General features: G+C 45.6%; 1 protein-coding gene across 1 annotated transcript in view; it reads right to left on the minus strand.

Moving 5' to 3' along the window:
- Positions 1-1,943: 1,943 nt before the first annotated feature.
- The window catches only part of LOC142566215 (synaptic vesicular amine transporter-like), a 46,675-nt gene continuing 27,158 nt past the window's right edge, over positions 1,944-21,460 (minus strand). Inside the window, exons 3-4 of the mRNA XM_075677056.1 lie at positions 2,729-2,851; positions 1,944-1,954 (exon numbers count right to left, since the gene is read on the minus strand). Of these exons, the coding sequence (XP_075533171.1) occupies positions 1,944-1,954; positions 2,729-2,851 (134 nt within the window). The remainder of the gene's footprint in view (positions 1,955-2,728; positions 2,852-21,460) is intronic.

Raw genomic sequence — 21,460 nt, forward strand, 5'->3', positions numbered from 1 at the left:
GTACTACTTATTTCGTGATTTGTGTGATTTTCGGCTGGGCACGACCACATAATATGGAATAGATCCGCTTTTTGCTTACAATGCTTACATGTATTAGGGTATTGGTCCGGGTAGTAGTAGTGATAGGCTACGGAGTTGGGGTAGGTGTTCGTCTGAAGTCGTCTCCAAGCTACTTCTTGTCGCTTGTTAAGCGATTTGTGTGCTGGCGGGTACACTGCCCTGGCTAACCTGTAGTGCTGAGTTATTTCCTTGTAACTGACCATGCGATCCCTCCCTGACCCTAGCGTGAGCCGTCCGGGTGCTCGGTTGGCGAGTCCTCGAGCGGCGGTGTGGGCGGCATCGTTGCCGGGTAGGGAGGAGTGTGCTGGTGCCCAAATGATCTGGATTGGTCGTGGGTGTTGGTTTGTGTCTATTATGTGTTTTACGGGAGCCGAGACCCGACCTTTCGCAAAATTGCGTACTGCTGCTCTGGAATCGCTAATAATGTAATGACAATGTGTGGAGGCTATTGCCAGAGCGATAGCCGCCTCTTCCGCTGTTTCGGAGCTTCTGGTGCGAATTGAACCACCAGCGCGTATTTGACCTGAGGAGTCCACCACTGCAAGGGACATACAGTTGCGTTCTATGTATTATGCTGCGTCGACATAGACTACGTCTTTGAAGGAGTGGAATTTCTGATGTAGGGCTTTGGACCGCTCGGCCCTCCTTTCCTTGTGTAATTCGGGGTGCATGTTTTTAGGGAGTGGATTAATTTCGAGATGGCGCCTCTGATCGTGAGAAATGTCTACTTTAATGCTTTGCATCGACTCGTAGTTGATGCCGAGATTCTGGAGGATGTTTCGCCCGGCGGCACTCTGAGCTAGCCTTTCGTATTGAGATATAAGGTGCGCTTCTACTAGTTCATCGAGGGTGTTGTGCACACCTAGGGCTAGCAATTTAGCGTTGGCCGTTCTTATAGGTAGCCCAAGAGCCTGTTTATAGGCCCTCCGGATAATCCCCTGTATTTTCTCTCTCTCAGCCGCTTTGAGGCAGAGGTACGGGGTGATGTAGGTGATGCGGCTGAGAACGAAGGCTTGTACCAACCTTATGAGGTTGGCTTCTTTCATGCCAGAGTGCCGGTTGGTAATTCTTGAAATGAGTCGCATCGTCTGCTGAACGCATGCTTCCAGTTTATGAATTGTGTTGCCGTTGCGCCCGTGAGCTTGCATGAAGAGGCCAAGTACACGGATGGTGGTCACCACCGGGATCGCGCCTCCTCCGGCTCGCACAGTGATTTCTGGGGGTGGCGCAGTGTCGGATTTGCGGTTTGTAGGGGCTCTGAGTAGGAAGAGTTCTGATTTTTGCGGGGAGCAGGCGAGGCCTTTGTCGGTAACGTACTTTTCAACCGTGTCTACAGCTTGTTGCAGCGTGGTTTCTATATCTCCATCGCTACCTTTAACCACCCACAGGGTAATGTCGTCGGCATACAGACTGTGGTGTAGACCTGGAATCTGATTAAGTTGTTCCGGTAATCTGATCATCGCTAAATTAAAGAGGAACGGGGATAAGACTGATCCCTGCGGTGTGCCACGACTTCCAAGAGGGATCTTGTCCGATTGTAGTTCTCCTATTCTTAGTTCCGCTGTGCGGTGGTTGAGGAAATCTTTGATGTAGTTGTAGGTCCTCTGGCCCACACCTAGGTACTGCAGATTCTCTAGTATAGCCTGATGCGCTACGTCGTCAAAGGCCTTTATAAGATCAAGGCCCAGGACAGCCCGGGTACCATTCTTGGGTATGTGGTCTAGAACTTGGTGTTTAAGCTGAAGCATGATGTCTTGCGTGGAAAGTTTTGGACGAAAGCCAATTATGGAGTTCGGCAATAAGTTGTTGTCCTCCGAAAAATTGTGGAGGCGGTTAAGTATAACGTGCTCCATGAGTTTTCCTACTCACTTCTAAAATGTTCGTCACCTCTTTCCTGCACACACACACGCGCATGCACGCATGCGCGCACACACACACACACATAGATAGATAGATAGATAGATAGATAGATAGATAGATAGATAGATAGATAGATAGATAGATAGATAGATAGATAGATAGATAGATAGATAGATAGATAGATAGATACGTGCATAGATAGATACGTGCATAGATAGATACGTGCATAGATAGATACGTGCATAGATAGATACGTGCATAGATAGATACGTGCATAGATAGATACGTGCATAGATAGATAGATAGATAGATACGTGCATAGATAGATACGTGCATAGATAGATACGTGCATAGATAGATACGTGCATAGATAGATACGTGCATAGATAGATACGTGCATAGATAGATACGTGCATAGATAGATAGATAGATAGATAGATACGTGCATAGATAGATACGTGCATAGATAGATAGATAGATAGATAGATACGTGCATAGATAGATAGATAGATAGATAGATACGTGCATAGATAGATAGATAGATAGATAGATACGTGCATAGATAGATAGATAGATAGATAGATACTTGCATAGATAGATAGATAGATAGATAGATAGATAGATACGTGCATAGATAGATAGATAGATAGATAGATAGATAGATAGATACGTGCATAGATAGATAGATAGATAGATAGATAGATAGATAGATAGATACGTGCATAGATAGATAGATAGATAGATAGATACGTGCATAGATATCTCCCGAAAAGTGAGTCGAGTATCGGAAGAATGATTAAAAAAACACTTGCACTGTCGCGGTGAAGCAGCCAGCACAGGGGCGCGGCACACAGCAAATTGGCGACTGCTATGGCGCGCATCAGCCACGAGAAGCCGATGGTCTGGAGCAGGAGACCAGCAGCTGCAGGGCCTAGGCACCAGATAAGACAACAGGCGTATGTTTGTTTATTATGTACATATAGACTAGATTATTACAGTCGATTATAATGCAGTGCTGGAGACTTGAAATTTCATCGTTATCTCAGTCACTTGGTTGCAGAGATCGCGCACCACACCTCCCACAATACAGAGGGCCATAGTATTATTCAACAAGATAAAACATTTATTTAACATAAATTGAAGACAGTCTTAGTGAACTAGGTCACACATTTTTTGGCAACACTCGGTCTGACAAAATGTGCTAGTGCAAACCACCTTATTGTGCCGAGGTTCAGGGCATGCTGCTTAGCGCAACATGGGGGCGACGCAAGGTCGTCGAATGTAATTATCGCCTCCCTTCCTATAACAACACGTGACATACAGGTTTAGTGATTCCTGCAGCAGCACAGCATGACTTGCTGGCTAGGACATTGCGCTGAAGAGCTCGATCCCGGCCGCATTTTGACGGCGGGGGAATATAAAGACGTGTAGCGTCATTATAGCAAAGAACCCTAGGTGGTCTGAATCACTCCGAGGTGCTGACTGTGCCGTGCCCTGCAATCGAATCGGCACGCAAAATCCTATTATTTCGTTCAAATTGTGAACATTCGCTGGCACCGGCGCGCGCGTCGAGCGCGTCGCCGCCGTTAGTGCGAGCGCAGGACGAGCCGTATGTGGAGCGCTCTGCGGCGCATAGCCTTATTTGCAAGGCGACAAGGGACAAGGGGAAGCCTGAATTATTTTGGGGTACGCGAAAATTCATTGCAGTGGCCTTAGTTGTAGAGGCGTTCGCAATACGTAATCAACATGAGAGTTCGGCTTGAACACAATTGATGCAGGTCATTTTGATGTCTGGGCATTCGACTGTCTTTCACTTTATTAAAGCAGCGCTGTTGCAAAAACAAAATAAGGACAATCATTTGGTGTCATATATGGGCTTCTGTCCAAGTGTTGTTCAAGTTTGGGGCTGTACCTAAGGTAAGAGTGCACCAAAAGCGCTGTTGTGCGCTTAGCAAATATAGATCTTGGTAGAGGATACAGATAGTAAGGATTTATATCGGCTGCTATTTTTCCTTCTCCGTTATTCGTTGGAACGCCAAGTTTCTCGGGTAGTGATCGGCAGTGACTATTAAACGCTCAATGAAAGATATGTAGCCAAGATGGACAAGAAATGTTTACAGATGAACCTTGCTACGCGTACAGTGCCCGCGTACTTCAGCTACGGCACAGGGAACAATAGAGCTAGCAGTGTCGCACTCTTGTCCTGTCTAAATGGCTGTTAGAGCCCAGACTACTGTACGGCGCCTCCTAAATGTATCAGGAAATCTGAATACTGCCCAGTGTCCTTCTAACGTACATCATGCGCAGTATCACTGGTCCATCAGCAGTCGATATTTTAGCGCAGGCTAACGGACAGAAGAATAACAGAAGAATAAGAATGGGCTGGGGTTCGTTTGGCAGGCATTCTCAGATCATGAACAGCAGGTTGCCATTATCTCTCAAGAGAAAAGTATATAATAGCTGTGTCTTACCAGTCCTCACCTGCGAGGCAGAAACCTGGAGGCTTACGAAAAGGGTTCTACTCAAATTGAGGACGACGCAACGAGCTATGGAAAGAAAAATGATAGGTGTAACGTTAAGGGATAAGAAAAGAGAAGATTGAGTGAGGGAACAAACGCGAGTTAATGACATCTTAGTTGAAATCAAGAAAAAGAAATGGGCATGGGCAGGACATGTAATGAGTAAAGAAGATAACCGATGGTCATTAAGGGTTACGGACTGGATTCCAAGGGAAGGGAAGCGTAGCAGGGGGCGGCAGAAAGTTAGGTGGGCGGATGAGATTAAAAAGTTTGCAGGGACGGCATGGCCACAATTAGTACATGACCGGTGTTGTTGGAGAAGTTTGGGAGAGGCCTTTGCCCTGCAGTGGGCGTAACCAGGCTGATGATGATGATGAACGGACAGCATGTCGTCTGGATTATTATAACTCAACCTGACAAAAAAGGGCACTAGGGCCGTTGGCCAGTCCCACAGATGCAACTGCCAATTCAAGTTTGGTGTGCCACAACCCGCGAGAATTGCATCCCAGAGCGTTTCCACGCCTCTGGGATGCAACCTGCTCGCCAGCATTTGTTGATGTATGCCGTAAGAGCGGTTATCGAGGCATCATCGAGGTTTCTTAGAGTCTTGTTCGTAACCTTGTCGGGACCAGGTGCTGATTTGCCATTAAGGTCGTGGAGAGCTGCGCGGATCTCTGACTCGTGAAATTCTTCATCGAGTGTCACATTTGTCTCTCCAGTGTAATCCCCGTGTTGAACATCGGGCCGTCGAGGGAAGTACTTGGCTAGGAGGCGTGTCACGAGCTGGTGATCACTCGTGGTAGCCTGTTCCTTGTGCAAAAGGCGTTGCAGGTTTGCTTGCTGAGCAGACTTGCTCTGCGTTTCCCCCAAGAGGTGACGAAGGAGACGCCACGTGCTGCCATTGTGGAGCTGCCCATCGACTGCGTTGCAGATGTCATACCACTGTTGGCGGCTTAAGGTCCGGCAATGGTCTTCCAGCTGGCGATTGATATGTGCGATCTTCTTACGAAGCTTTCGGTTGTGCCTTTGCTGCTTCCATCTTGCGTTTAGTGACGTCTTGGCTTCCCAGAGGTGGGCTAGTCGGCTGTCGATCTTGTCAACCTGGAATTCGGGTGCGAGCGTCTGCGTCGCCTTGTTCATGTCGTCGTTGAGCGTCTCCATCCATGCCTCGATGTTATCGATGTTCTCCTCACCTCTCTGTTCAGCTCGCTGCTTTCGGAATTTGTCCCAGTCCGTCCATTTGAATAGCTTAGGAAAAGGGGGTGTACCCGCCTGAGGAATTCGTGTTTCTATGATCATGTGGTCACTACCGAGATCTTCAAAGGTATTGCGCCACATTGCTTGAGGGATGTTACGGACCGCCGTTAGGTCTGGTGTCGTGTCCCGTGCCGTAGAGGTGCCCGTGCGGGTTGGCGCCGTGGGATCGGTAATAAGAGTTAATTCGGCATCATGTAGGTCCTGCCACAGGCGTCGACCTTTGGCGGTAGTGTAGCCATAGCCCCAGGCCTCGTTCGGGGCGTTAAAATCTCGCCCCACCAGAAACGGGTTTGCGCCCGCCAAGGAGAGCGCCCCTCGGAACAGAGAGAGGAAACGAGCCCGTGAGTGAGCCGGATTACTATATACGTTGAGGAGAAATAAACTGTGGTTGCGTGTTCTATTGGGAAGGAGCTCTACAAGCATGTTTTCCGCATGTGTGCCGCTTACGCTGTGTTCTTGCACCACTATTCCTTTCCGAATTAAAATTGCAAGTCCGCGATCAACGGGAATCGGCGAGGCATTCGCAGTGTAACCTGGAAGTTTTGGTACGGTACCTACTGTTTCTTGTATCATTATGATGTCGGGTTTGGGTTGCGCGTGTCGGACGTACTGTTGCAGCAGTGGTTGCTTCTTAGTGAAGCCCCGACAGTTCCACTGCCACACCACGAGCTCGTTAGTGGGGCTGGCCATCGTGGTGCTGTACTTGTGCGTTACGTGAAATAGGACTAGGGTGAATGACTGTAGGGCCCATGGTGGGCATCATTTCCATGCCTGGGCGAAGGCCTATGTGAGTCTCGATTTTGTCTATATGGATTTCAACCCTGTCTGTTCGAGCAGTGAGGTTATTGACCGCAACGCCGATGTTGCGGATCCCGGTTTGAATTTCTGAAAGCAGCTTCCTCATTTCTTCTTGTTCTTTCCGCCAGTCATTTATCGTGACATGTGCTTTGCGCCAATCACTTACTGCTGATTCGAGGTTCTCGAGCTGTTGAGACTCGGAACTGGCCGCCGCGCGTTTCTTTGTGGGCGGCGCCGCATTGTCGTTACCGTTCGTGACGGGAGTCGGGACTAAAGCAGGTTGAGGTATAGATGTCTGCGCCATCGACTGTTTAATCTCTCGAATTTCTTGGGTTAATTGTAGCACGACCGTACGTAATTGTGCGTTTTCGCGCTGCATTTCTTCCAATGCCACATCCCTGGGGTCCCTCTTATTATTGGGTTCGGAGGCAGTAGCTCCCTGAGCCTTGCGTCTCAGCGAGCCCTTAACCGCATCTGCCCAGCTCACCTTGTCAGGTAGGTCCGAATCTTGCTGGCCGGCTTGCTTCGGACGCCGAGAGCTCGAACGGCTACGGCTCGGCCCGGGGGTTTTGCTGCGCGCCCGGCTCCGAGACCTGCTCTGCCGGCGGGATGGAGGCCCCGCAACCGAGCGAGACCGGGCCCGGCCTCGAGAGCGGGAGCGGGAGGCAGGTGGGAAATGTTCGTCGTAGTTCTGTTGCTGTAGCTCGAGGGCGGCCTCCGCCGCTGCCCTCTGGCGGTCTCCGCGTCGTTTCTTAACAAGATAGGGGGTCTTGAATCGAGCCTTGCAGGCCTTGTCCGCGGTGGGATGCGCTCCCCCACAAAGGTGACACCTTGGCGTGCATGTGTGATTGGGGTCTGGGTTCGAGGCTCCGCAGCCTCTACACACACGGTCTTGGGGGTTCGGGCAGACGTCCATGCGATGTCCGACGCGTCCGCACTGGTGGCACACGTCAATCTGCTTTCTGTACAAGGTACACCTGAGCATAGCACCCCCGTAGTACACCCACGTTGGTACTCGGCCACCATCGAAGGCGATGATGACCGACGTGGTCTTGCTGAGTCTTTTGGCCGCTAAGGCATTCGGGTTCCTCTTGTTGACTATATTGAGGTGAATGTCCTTCGCGTCTTCTTCGAGAGGAATGCCTCGGACGACCCCCTTGACTGTATAGTCGGGCGCAGTTTCATATGCCCGTATCTCGAACTGGTGTCCGTCGACCTCAAAGCTGTCGAGTCGGCGGTACCGTTCTGCATTAGGAGAGTGAGGGGTTCTCACAACGATGATATTTTGCTGAATATTTGGGCAGACAATGTCTTCCGTGGCGTCTTGTGGAGATACGTTTGCTGCCCTATATAAGGCCGAAGCGAGGCGGACGACCCCGACTTTTGCAACGTTCAAGCCGCCCCGTGGCCTGATAACTACTTTGTGGTGATCACGTGGAAGAGTGGGCATCTTCCCTGCCTTCAGAACTTGCTGCTTGTGAGCGCGCGGGCCTCGCTGCGCCTTGTTCGTGCCTCCAACGCCGGTTTGGGAGGCTGATGCAGTGTTAGGGTTAGCGCGCTTGCCCCAAGGAGAAAGTCGTGCACGCGGGCCAATGGTGCACCATCCTGTTTCTTCGGAAATCTCGGTGGGTGAGATATCAGTACCTGCAACTTGTATTTCCATGGCGGCTTGAAGAAATGTGACGCGCAGCCGTAACTGCGGCTCACGTATCGGCCAGAGCACTAAGCTTAGCAGTAAGCTTAGCTCGGCGGTGCAGCGGCTCGGCAGAAATGGTCCAATAAAGCGGTGAAAATGCAGTTCCCACCTTGAAGACGAATATCGGTAGAGTCAGGATAACTTGCGGGAGATGATGGTGCAAAATTACAGAGATATTTTGCATAAACACTGCGAAATCATTTACGAAAGACAGAGCCGGCGTGAAGTGCCCCATTTAATGCTTCATTTTTCTTTAAATTGCGCAGTGCCTTACAGGAGTAACCACAAAATATATAACGGTGTCTCTAAACACGCTGATTATGATGTTATTAAGTATAAGCTATCTGCCTTTTTAGGTGATTACTTGTCCAACATTCATGATCGCTTCGTGAATACTAACTGGAATTTATTCAAAGAAAAAGTTTCATCGCTCATCGAGAAATACGCTCCACGCATAGTCATTGCGGCAAACTGGCAATTGCCATTGTTCACTAAATCGCTAAAAAGCCTGTATCACAAGAAAAAAACGCATTTTCGCTCTGAAAAACTAACCGGTATTCAAGAACGTCAGACTACTTATCAAGCTGTGGCTACCGAATACCAAAATAACTCTCAAGCACGCCAACGATTCATTTTTCAATATTACATTAGCATCTCTTGTAATTACTAAACCTACGCAATTTTGAAGCGTAATCAAGAAAAGAGATAACTCAGCTATCACCCTTAAAGACTCAAGCGATCAACTAATCCAAATGGATGATTGCGCAGATGTTCTGAACTCCGTATTTGTTCCTGCTTTTTCTAAAGATGAGTGTTCTGTAACCCCTACCTATCTTGGTACTGACTTTTTAGCGATGGACCCTATTGTTTTTGTATTGCTGGCATAGAGCGAATAATAGATAAGTTAGAAATTTCTTCATCATGTGGCATTGATAATATAAATGCCAAGTTTTTAATCAGGACGTAAGTGTACTGTACTTTCTGTTCCTGCAATCTCTTCAGGCAGCCTCCGGAAGACTGGAAGGTCGGGAAGGTGATTCCGGAAGGAGTCTTTCGTCATATAACTATCAGCCGATTTCACTGGCATACACACCTTATAAAATTATGGAACATGTCAATGGCTCTCACCTTGCATCATTCCTACAGTCCTTCTTTTGCAAGTCATCAGCATGGACTTCGAATGTCACACTCTTGTGAAAATTAACTTTTATTGTTTACACGTGATCTAAATTCACTATAGTACAGGGGTTCCATTGTTGACTGTATATTTCTAGTTTTTCTAAAAGCGTTTGACAAGGTTTCTCATCATTGCTTTCTTTAACTAAGTAATCTTAACCTTGAGTTTAACGTTCTTCAATGTCTGTACTCTTCTCTCACCGATCGTTGACAATTTGTCACAGCTAACAAAACTTCCTCTGTCCCTTCTGCAGTTGAATCAAGTCTGCCCGCGTCATGGAATGGCGCTTTGATCGTCAAGTCATGGACGCCCCCACCCATCAACTATAAAGGAGCTGTAACAAGAGCGAAATTCGTCTGTACGGAGCGGTCCAGGCAACTGGAAGCAACGGCAAGTGTTAATCGTTTTCTTCGAATTGTTCACGTACACATCTTGGATCTTTTCACAATAACCTACCACAAGTGCCTTGATCGCTCCGTGGCTGCTCTTTTAGTGTATTTGACTGTTTGACCACTGCGAATAGCCTTTGATACTGACCGACAAGCCACCGACTACGATTAAGGAATTGGCAAAGTTGCTTACTGATCTATCGGGCGAGGTTGACACACATGGACCTACTCTGAGAGATGAGATGCAAGAGATTAGGCGATCCCTTAATTTCTTGAATTGTCACTTTGAAAGTTGCATGGCAACGATTGATGATCTAAAGAAAGAACAGGCGTTACTAAAAAATGAAAATTATGAACTAAGAAGTAAGCCTGAAAGCACCCGCTGTGAAATAATCGAGCTGAAGCAATATACACGACAGCAAAATTTGCAATTCATGGGACTTGCCTTAAAACGAAACGAAAACTTCATCGAAGTATTGATTTCTGTTTGTCAAAAGCATGACAATTGTGTTAGGGAAACAGACTTTGATGTGATTCGTCGTGTTCCTAGTAAAGACAATGATCGGCCAAATGCTGTATTTAAATGCATGTCTCGTTCTATTCGAAAACGCATAATTAAACGATTCAAAAAGAAAAAGCTAAGCCCTCAGGATTTTGGATACGATGGCTAAGCGAATGTATACATTAACGAGCATCTCTGTCCTAAAATGAAGAAACTATTAGGAAAAGCTATCACCAGGAAAATGGCAAACAAGTGAAAATTTGTCTTGGTTGGAAACGGAAGTATTCTTGTCCGAAAGGCTGAGAAAGCAAGAGTTCTCAGTATTCGTAACGAAAATGACCTATCAATCATTTGCTAGGTTTTCTTTTCATTAACATGGCTACATGCTAATTAGCATGTTAATTAACATTAACATGCTAATGCCTTCGTGTATGGTTCATCCTGTTATGTATTAATTTATTGTAATGTGCGTAGCTTGCTAAAAATATTGACAATCTTTGCTCTCTTCGGTCATTGCATACTTTCCCGTTTGATGTTATTGCTACCTCAGAAACATGGCTTCGTTCAAACGAATTGTACCATATACACGCATACGCTATCTTTTCCACTCCTCGAAGAGCGGTAAATAGGGGAGGGGGGCATCGCACTGTTTGTGAGGTCTTCTCTACGTCTTCGTTCAGTAACGCTTATACATTCTATCACGGATTCTATATCGTGCTCAATCATTAAGAAGTACTCTTACTCATACGCGAATGAATTTGATATGCGTGTTGTGAATTCTCAATGCGTTGTTGCAGCGGTAATTTATCGTGCTGCTAACAAGAACAAATCAGCTTTTATGCAACATTTCGAGCATTTATTAATTTATTAAACCAATTTAAATAAACTAGTGATAATGTGTGGAGACTTTAATATTGATGGTATAAATGGAATATGACAGTGAATATTTTAATGTAGTCAGAAAATATGAATTCCATATCGTCACTAAAACCTCAACACGTATACCTTCATTGACATCCACAATGACCAATCATATATCGTGCAACTTTATCACCAATTCAAGCTCTTGTAATGTTTATTATTCGGATGTAATGAATCATTCAGGTACCGCCGTCTATTTTCATCAATCCACTCATTCTCAGGGTCATTGTCGTATTTCTCATCGAGTTAACTATCCAGTATTACGTGATTGCCCTTGCTCTTTAACTATAGATCCGCTAAAAATTCAAATAAGCAATTGGATAGTCTCAGCAAAGCGTTCTGTGATGCATGAGCGCAATCGTCAAGTACTTTAGAAAAAATATATTATAGCACTCCTATGTGTCCTCGGATGACAAAAGGACTGCTAAAATTAAAGATAAAGACTTTTGGCACACTAAAAAGCAGTCACATAGGGGTAACAAATATTATGAACAAAAATTTCCTATGCCTCTAAATATAGTAACTAGTGCTATACGTATTCGTAAAAAAGAGTATTACACAAATTTAATAATCCGCAATTCTGGTATTTGAAAAGCTACATGGCACCATATCAAGTAAGTAATTAAGCCGTCGGTTAGAGAATATGCAATGCCAGACTTGAAAAGCTTAGGAGTATCTATGGAGTCCTTAGTATCGTCATTTAACTCGTACTTCTGTATGATCGGTCAAGTATTATCTAATAAAGCACCTCTGCTTTCGTCTATTACTTACCCGGAATGGACGATAAACTCATTTGGTTTTGTGGACATTACAGCGGAGGAGATAGTGTCCGTAGTTAGCGGCATGTCATTCAAACATTCTACTGGTCACGATGGATTATCTACAGTGGCCTTAATGCATTGTATTGATATACTGTGTAAGCCATAAGAAAAAAATATTCAATCTCTTTCTATATTGCTACCTATCCAGACTTATTATATATCGCTAAGGGTATTCCTATTTACAAAACTGGGGACCATAACTTCTTAGAAAACTACCGTCCTATATCTGTCTACAGTAGCTTAAACATCTTCTTTGAAAAACTTATCCCCCAACGAATCATTTCATTTCTTGAACGTTCTTTCAGCGTGGTTTTCGAGCTAAAAGATCGACCAATGCAGCAGTATTAGCTCTGTCTGACAACATAAATTCTCATTTGAACAACAACAAAAGTGTCCTAGGCATGTTTGTAGGGGTTCGAAACGGTTTTGACACTGTAGATCATAACGTACTGCTACATAAGTAAGACTACTGTGGTTTTGGAGGTCTAACCCTTCAATGTTCCGCAGCCATTTCAATAACAGAAAACAACTACTTACCATTGCAGATACCAAATCCGACGTTTCTGACATTGTTACAGGGGTCCCACAAGGCTCAATACTCTCGCAAATATTTTTTTCTTTATTTGCAAACGATATTCCTGATGACTTAGAAAACTTATCTGCTGTAATGTATGTAGGCCACACTGATTTACTTTGTGCGCTAGACTGCTTGGACAAAACATTCCGAGTGGCTAATAGTTAACTTCAAAAGTGTTAACTAGTGGTGCGCGTCAAGTGCGCTAACTCTGAATACCAAGAAAAACAAAGATATGCTCTTCTTCCTGGAAAGCACCTCTAGGAGAATTTCAATCGCTTTCTCTAAACCATAATATATTTGAGCGGGCGAGTTCAATTGAGTACTTGGGTGTCACACTAGATGAGCATCTTCATTGGAAGCCTCACGTTGCTTTGCTGTGTAAAAAGTGAAGCAAAGCTTGTTTTATGCTTTACAAATGCATTTATTACTTCGACACTGCCACTCTAAGAACAATTTATTTTAGCAGATTCCATAACATTTATCCTTACTGTATTGCATCTTGGCGTAACACGTTCGTTTCCCATGTAGAACACATTGTACGTCTTCAGAAAAGGGCCTTGAGATTTATGACCTTTTCCACATTATAATGCTAAATCAATGCAATATGGGCATGGTCGGTTTTGTGGGCATCACTATTTTACAGCCACTTTTGCAGGCATTTCTACCCATGTGGCTATCAACTTCATACATTTCGGATCATGTAATCACGTATACTGGTCTCCGTTCACGCCATATCACTGCCGATGAATGCCCACAAGCACAATTTGCCCACTGCTGCAACAGGAAAGGTCGAACGGGGAGCACCAATTACGGTGTGTGTAAATTGGGAGCCACTGTCACTGTGTGTACTGCAGGCGCACATGGTTACCTCGTGAGACTGTTGCCCAATGCAGCTGACCAGGTCACCATATCCAAGAAACAACACAGTGAGCATGATCAAATGAGACTCGGCATTCAATCACCGCATAGGGTTCAGACAATATACTGTACATTGACTAAGATCCACATGGCAACAGTGAGCATTCACGCACTACACTTACAGCACATTCAGCTATCCGACTTCAGGCACAGTGCTTACCTTCGTCACACATGGTGGTCTAGTAACAAGTGACAACCAGCGGCGCAAGTAGATTGGACAGTGTCCCACCAGTTTGCATCGACACTCGCTGTAAGTTGCATTGCGAATCAATTGGCTGATGCACGCATCTACTGCCATAGCCAACACAGCGACATGAACTACCTGGCCGGCATTTTAGCATTACGTCCTTTCCAACCTGCGCGTTTCTTTTTGTTCTTTCGGTGGCCTATAATGTATCGCTCACACTTGGTGTCCACCTGCTCTCAATATTGACACGGTCTGTTTTGTTGGAATCACCGTTTTTCAGGCACTTTTGCAGGCCTTTCCACCCGTGTGGATATCAACCCCATACACTTCGGACCATGTAATCCCGTATGATAGCCTCCGTTGACGCCAAATCATGACCGAGGAAGGCCACAAGCAAAATTTGCACACGGCTGCAGCAGGAAAGGACAGAACGGGGAGCACCAATCACGGTGCGTGTAAACAGGGAGTCCATGTCGCTCTGCGGACTGCAGGAGCAGGTGCTTACCTTGAGAGGCTGTTGCCGAATGCAATTGACCAGGCCGCTACATCCGAGAAATGTAACACGGAAGCATGACCAAGTGGTACAGCATTGAAATAAGACTGCAATAAAATCCTTTCAGCATACCTCTAACGTAACGCATTGGCACTTTACACTATACATTGGCTAAGATCCACATGACAGCAGTGAGCACACAAACACACTGGTCACTTACGGCACAATCAAGCGTCCGACTGCAGGCATAGTGCTTGCCTTCGTCGGGCATGGTGGTCTGGTAACAAGCGACAACCAGCAGGGCGAACAGATTGAACAGTGTGCTATCTGTTTGCACTGACACTCGCCATTGAAGATGAACAACTTCCATTGTAAAGCAATCGGGTGACGCTGCCTATATAGTGCCATGGAGTACCCGGCATTTCAGCATTACTTCCTTTCCAACCTGCACATTTCTTTTGGTTCTTTCGCGTGCCGCTAATGTGTAAGTCACACTTGGTGCCCCACATTCTCCAAATACGGGCATGGTCGGTTTTGTGGGCATCACCATTTTGCAGTCCCTTTTGCAGACCATTCCACCCATGTGGATATCAACTTAACACACTTCGGACCATGTAATCACGTATGATAGTCTCGGCTGATGCCAAATAATGGCTGAGGAAGGCCACAAGCAAAATTTGCACACGGCAGCAGCACGAAAGCACGGGACGGGGAGCACCATTCATGGTGCATGTAAATTCGGAGTCTATGTCGCTGTGCGGACTGCAGGAGTAGGTGCTTGCCTCGAGAGACTGTTTCCCAATGCAACTGACCAGGCTCCGACATACGAGAAACGTAACACGGTGACGAGTAGCAAGTTGGACCGCAGCGAAACGAGATTCCGCAATGAACCACTTCAATGTAGCTTGCGCAAAAACACAGGCTGTGGAGCAAGAAAAGCAATCCTGCACGAAACTAGGAATTAAATATGGCAATGAGAATGCTTGTAGTCAAGAAAGAAGCCACTCTACCCTGCAAGCACTGAAAGCCAAAAACATTAAGAAAAGTTTAATGCTGCATAGTCACGGTGCACATCTTATTGCAAGACACACGCCAATGCTGGGTCAGCTATTTAAGGAGAGGAATTGCACATGGCAACGTACACTTGAAAATACTGCTACAGATATGTTATGCAACTAGACAGTGACTGGTATTAATTATAAGCAAAGAATACGTTGACATGTATTGTTTGGTGAAAATGAATGATCTCGAACGAGAATGTGGTATGAAAAAGCCTGCATTCATTGAAAAAAATTATACTTGGCACAAATGGTACTTGACAACACCAGGAAGCTCGTTAAGGAAGGCAAAGCTGAAGGAACTCTTTTGGCCAGCGTCGTCTGCGCTTGTTCAGAGGTTGCAGGTACATCTGAAGACACAGAATTTTTGTTGTTGAGGTACCTGGATGACTCGGCCAATATCCGTGCTGGTGGAATGATAGCAGAGGCTCTTTTAACTCTTGAGACAGTCGTCCGTAGACTTGATATCTCATCAAAATACTTCTGGAACAACTTTATTGTTTGTGGTGTAAAGCCTTGCGAATTCAGCTCCGGCCCCTTCCTGTTGGTGTGGATAGGAGCTCCTGTGATGACCAAGATGTGCTTGGCACATACTCTGTTGGGGCAGATCAGTGAGACATGAGCTACAGCAGAGATTATCGAAACTCATGTAGTGTTTTCTTTTATATTCGAACCAATTACGCTCAACTGTAAATAGGAACAAACGTTCATATCATCTGCTACAAACAAATGGCATATATCTCAACACTAGCAAGCCAATACAGCATATATCAAGCATGTTTATTTCTGAACCAGGTGTTGTTTACCTTATAGTAGCAGTCAAGGTCCACAGAATGACCTTGTTGTAGCAGGCACCAGCTTCTATTTAGTGCGCGGAGTGTGTTGCTTTATACTGGTGCTGTCTTCATTATTGCATGTCTGGAACAGAAATTTTGGTTGCATGAGAAATTGAAAGAGCTCAATTTCGCAATATGAAATGCGAAAAGGTGTGATGTACACATTGTAATGCTTTGTGACTACAGAGCCCATGCAAATGTACAGTGTTTGTTCTAGAGTGCTTAGCAGCATGGTGAATAAATATTGCTACTCGCCATAAAATGTATATCTGCCTAACTACAATGCATGTCAACGGCTTAAGTATCATTAAGATCACAAATGAGAACATTTGTAGGCTCATTTATACACTAGAAGAGATCACACTGCTGGCTTCACAAGCGAATGCTTGAAAGATATGAAGCTATTAGAAATGATGCATTCTTTTTCTGCATGAACATGATGCACCACTTCACTACTACGAAAATTAATGTCCTCAGGTAGGACTCAGTCTGGTTAACCGCCCTGCATTTCCTTCTTACCTTCTCTCTCTCTGTGTTCAGGTAAACCAAACTGAGCAGCAAGAAAATTTGGAACCAACAGGTACGAAATATGGGTGAATTATCACGCGTGCAACTGTCTAATAGATTAAATTCAGTACTTTAGCTGCCGTTTATCAAAGGGTTATTCGGTTCAGTGGACGAAAGAACTTGCAGGTGGACTCGAAAAGAAAAGATATTGACAAAGTTACTCAGTCACCCATGGCTACGGCTACAACGAGATAAAAAATGTGACGCGTGTTCCGGTACCGCTTTCTCTTTCGTCAATGTGTATATAATGATGGCCTCGCAACTAAAAGTTTATTTCGGAAATAGCATCGGAGGGCCCTGACTGCCCATATATAATGCAGCATCTAGTTCGTTAACTTGTTTCCGCCTGCAAGTTAGCCCATTAAAGACCAGCGTGACCATATGGTCACGTTAGTCTACACAGTGGATTTCATTTAATTAAGATTAACAAAACGGCACCAAAATCGCCTTTGACATGCCGTTAGACAGATGAGAGTTCCGTTTATGGATAGCAAGTGGCAGCAGGTGTCAGTCGTTTTGTGGGAGCCCCTCGCAAATGCGGGAATAAGTGTTGCTGTGCGAGTAGCGTCGCCATGCATCACCCTAAGGGGTAATGTGTTTTTTTTTTCGCTACTTGTTTAAGCAATCGTCCGATATCCTTGCCTCCGTATTGCTCTTCTAATATGTGACCTTCGATGACCATTTGTAAAAGATTTATGTTTCATTTATCCATCAACGAGCGTGTTATTTTCCGCATTGCCATATGGTCACGCTGGGCCTTTAGGCTACCTAACTTTTCATTTTTTTTAAAACTGCATTCTCATCTCTTGCACGGCTGCTGGCGCATTCCCGCAGTGGTTATTTCTTACTTTATTGTCTGAATAGGTTCATGTTGGAATAAATAGCGAAGATACTCGAAGAAGACGATGACGACGTGTCAGTGATTTTTATCGACCCGCGAGAGGCTGGCACCTATTCGGATGAAGAGTCGGCCGATGAAGACTCAGGCGGGCTCATTGACAATCTAATCTGGCGGAAGCTATGAACCGGCGCTGAAACTGTTTTCTCTGACGGACGCCGCATTGGTGGACCCGACTCGGACGATGACGACCCCAGGCGGGCAAGGTGACGGAACAAGAGAAGTTTCTTCTGCCGTAGTTGATGCGGCCATTCCTGCGAAATTATCCACTGCTACTAAGTGGACGAACGGTGATCTCCAGAAAAGCCTTGGCATATTTCCCTACCCAAATTTTGCTGCTTACAGGGACTTTTCCCCTGTTGAGTTGTTCGAAATCGTTTTTGACAAAGCCGTCGTGGAGCTGCTAGTCGAACAAACAAGAAAGTATGCGTTATTTTTCAATATGCCCGATCCGGAGGTTACCAAAGAATTAGGTTTGCTTGGAGTGCTCGTTTTGTCCGGCTATAACCGCTTGCCAGGGAAAAAGTGCTATTGGGACAGCGGCTTGGATATGCGCAACACGATGGCCTACAATGCTTTGCGGAGAAATCGCTTCGTACAATGCGATTCCTGCACTGTGCGAAATCCAAGCCTAACGCTCAGTGGCAAGTTGGCAATGTTGCGTCCATTGATGGCACTATTGAAAGAAAGGATTCTGGAGCACTTTCATCCTGTGCGTCACCTGAGCTATGACGAAAGTATGATTATTATGGTCGTTATGGCTGTAAACAGTTTATACGCGGAAAGCCTATCCGCTTCGGGTATAAAATATGCTGCCTAAATGACAAGAACGGATACCTTGTAAACTTCAAAGTGTATCAAGGCAAGCAGGGGATCCCGGAACATCTGAAAAATATGAAAAGGACTTCGGAAAAGTAGCGGCGCCACTTCTTCAAATGGTGGACGAACTCGCAGCAGAGACGCACGACCTTCCTTTCTTTTTCTATTTTGATAATTTATTCACAGGCATGCCGCTACTCAGGCATCTCAAGGCACAGGGCTACGAAGGCACAGTGAAGCAGAACCGTGTTCTCAAAGAGTGCCCTATCAAGCCCAATTCGTCATGCGCCAACCTCGCGCGCACGAAGAGCCCGTGCTGAGCGACAATGGGACAATTGTCCGCTGGACGGACAATTCTGGAGTAACAATTATAAGCACCATTCACGGCGTAGGGCCAATGTCGTCTGCAGGCAGGTACTCTCGTGTTCAGAAGAAGCAAATCGAGGTGGCCCGCAAAAAACCCTGTTGCTCAGTACAAGTTTTATGAGAGGTACGGACCAGATTGATGCAAATGTAAGCGCCCACTGTATTGTAATCCATGGTAAAAAGTGGCGGTGGCCGATTTTCACTTGACTTTGTTATGTATCTATCAGCAACGCTTGGGCGCGAATTTGTAGCACAGGGTTCCACGTCACGCCGGTGGAATTCCGCAGGCAAATTGCACAAAGCTACCTGATGCGATGGGACAGTAAGCATAGAGGACCTGGTCAACGCAGAATCCCAAAGACTGGTGATGTCCTGACTGGTACACGGTATGACCAAGTGGCCCGCTTTGTTGCACCAATACCTTAATGGCAAGAGGTGGAGGTGAGATAATTGCAACAGCGCAGTGCACACGCAATGCACAAAGTATGAGGACGGCACGTGTATTCCATGATTCAAACCATATCACACTAAATAAGTGCTCGACTATTCGCTATGTGTGTTTTTTGTGATGTTTCATGGCTTGAAATAAATGTTTTTCACTTCGCGTATTTTGCTATAGCGTAAGGGCCCAGTGTGACCATATGGTCACGGGCTATATTTCAAAAACTAATCAGGCAAGAGTAATAATTTTTTGTATGTGAATTATTAGTACAAAAATAGGTTAATATATAAGAGTTGTTTCAAGATAGCAAGAAAAGAAAGAAACCGGTCCCTAATGGGTTATTAACGAGAGCAATATTACCTTAGGATTCAGGAAGCGATATTAAACGACTCACCGGTACTGCTGTCCTCAGTCGCAGGTTCCCGTTTCGATGTAGATGCATGGCTCACGGCCGAAACGTAGCTTTCGGGCTTACATGTCCGCTTGCAAACACATCACTTCGCCTCAAGTTAAATAACGCGAGACAGCGCAGCGCAATCAACTAGTTTAGCAACAAAGAAGCAACCAGTCTAAGTGTACGAACGGATGAATCCATGCCGCTATGCGCTCGAAAATACCTGCAAAAATTTTAAATACAGGCCAGAGGTCACGTGGAAGATCGATGATGCTGAGAGCTATTAGCGTTTATAATAAAAAAAAACAACAAGCTTACTAATACACAGTACAATATCTAATTAGCAATGATAATCGTGTACTCTTCTTTATGTAATAAAAATACTTCAGTAAGTGCAGGAGAAAGTTTGTAAGAAAAAATGGATGGCTGGATGGATGGATGTTATAAGTGTCCACTTTGAACGGCGCGGTGGGTTGCGCCACCAAGCTCTTGTTTTTATACGGCCTAATGTCCTGCATAGCTTGGACAACACAAAAAGAAAAAAAGCACTATGAACTTCCACAACCAAATTTTCTCATTCCCTATTGGTAACATTGCTTTTGTACGTCTCCGTTTTTTGTCGTTTCCCTACTTCCACCAATCCTCCGATCGCCTCGTAGTAATCCCTATTGCGGACATGTTTACTTCTCCACTGCTCTCACTGAACCCAACGGCTTCAAGGAGGCCAGTGGCGCCTAAATATACCGCTAGGAAAGCGAAAAAAAAAATTCTAGGGTTTTACGTGCCAAAACTACTTTTTGATTATGAGGCACGCCATAGTGGAGGACTCGGGAAATTTCGACCACCTGGGGTTCTTTACCGTGCACCTAAATCTAAGTACGCGGGTGTTTTCGCATTTCGCCCCCATCTAAATGAGGCCGCCGTGGCCGGGATTCGATCCCGCGACCTCGTCGTGCTCAGCAGCCCAACACCATAGCCACTGAGCAACCACGGCGGGTGCTGGGAAAACATCTTCACATTCTAATAAAACATGCTCGATAGTTTCCCTAGCTTTACCGTATCAAGCAAACGCTTCTCCCTTATATTGCGCTTTATATGCGCGTGTTCTAAGGCATCCCTGTCTCCCTTCGAAAATTAATGAGCTTCCCTTTGAGATATCATAAGTTGTTTGTTTCCAGATTTCATTTTTTGCTCTTAAGTAGTTACTCATGACAGGTTCTTTTCCATTGCCGCCACCCATGAAAATGCGCTGATTACTGCGCCTCTGGCTGCAGATATTAAAACTAACCCGGGCATCCCTTGAGTGCTTCTACTATGCATGTTTTTTTTTTAATTAGCGGTGCGTGGTCGATTTTTTCGCCCTCCCCAGGTAGCACACAAAGTCTTCAAAAGGCCGTAATAATGGATTCAACGTCTCAAACAGATTTTTGACCAAACTCGACGCATTAAAAACGTCGCAAGCAGGATAGCTTAAAAACGAGGGGCTAATAAGTTTCGAAAACGTTTCATAAGTCTGGCTGTATCCTTTCAGTTAGCTTGCTGGGTTTCCGACGGCGCCTTTCTTGGTGGGAGAATTCTCCATTTATTAAGCGGCACTCGCGTCAATTGCTGCTGTATTCACCCTGCATGGACATGAGTTTGGCTAGGAAAAAAAAGAAGCCTTTTATGGTGTTGAGCTCACGTCAGAAGAGACGAACGATTGCAAACGGAGTTGACACCGCAACAGGACACGAAGGAATGGCGCGCGAGTGCAGTAACATTGACGCCGCTCTTTGTGGCGCGGACAACGGCTCCACATCGGCTTCGGAGGAGCGCTGCCAGTCAGTAGACCATGCAGGTGTTAGTGCTGGTTCTGACAGCGCATCCTCTACTTCAATAGCTTTGGCTTTTTCATAAGCTTTATCA

The sequence above is a fragment of the Dermacentor variabilis genome, unplaced genomic scaffold (genome assembly GCF_050947875.1).
Source record: "Dermacentor variabilis isolate Ectoservices unplaced genomic scaffold, ASM5094787v1 scaffold_12, whole genome shotgun sequence".
NCBI lineage: Eukaryota > Metazoa > Arthropoda > Arachnida > Ixodida > Ixodidae > Dermacentor > Dermacentor variabilis.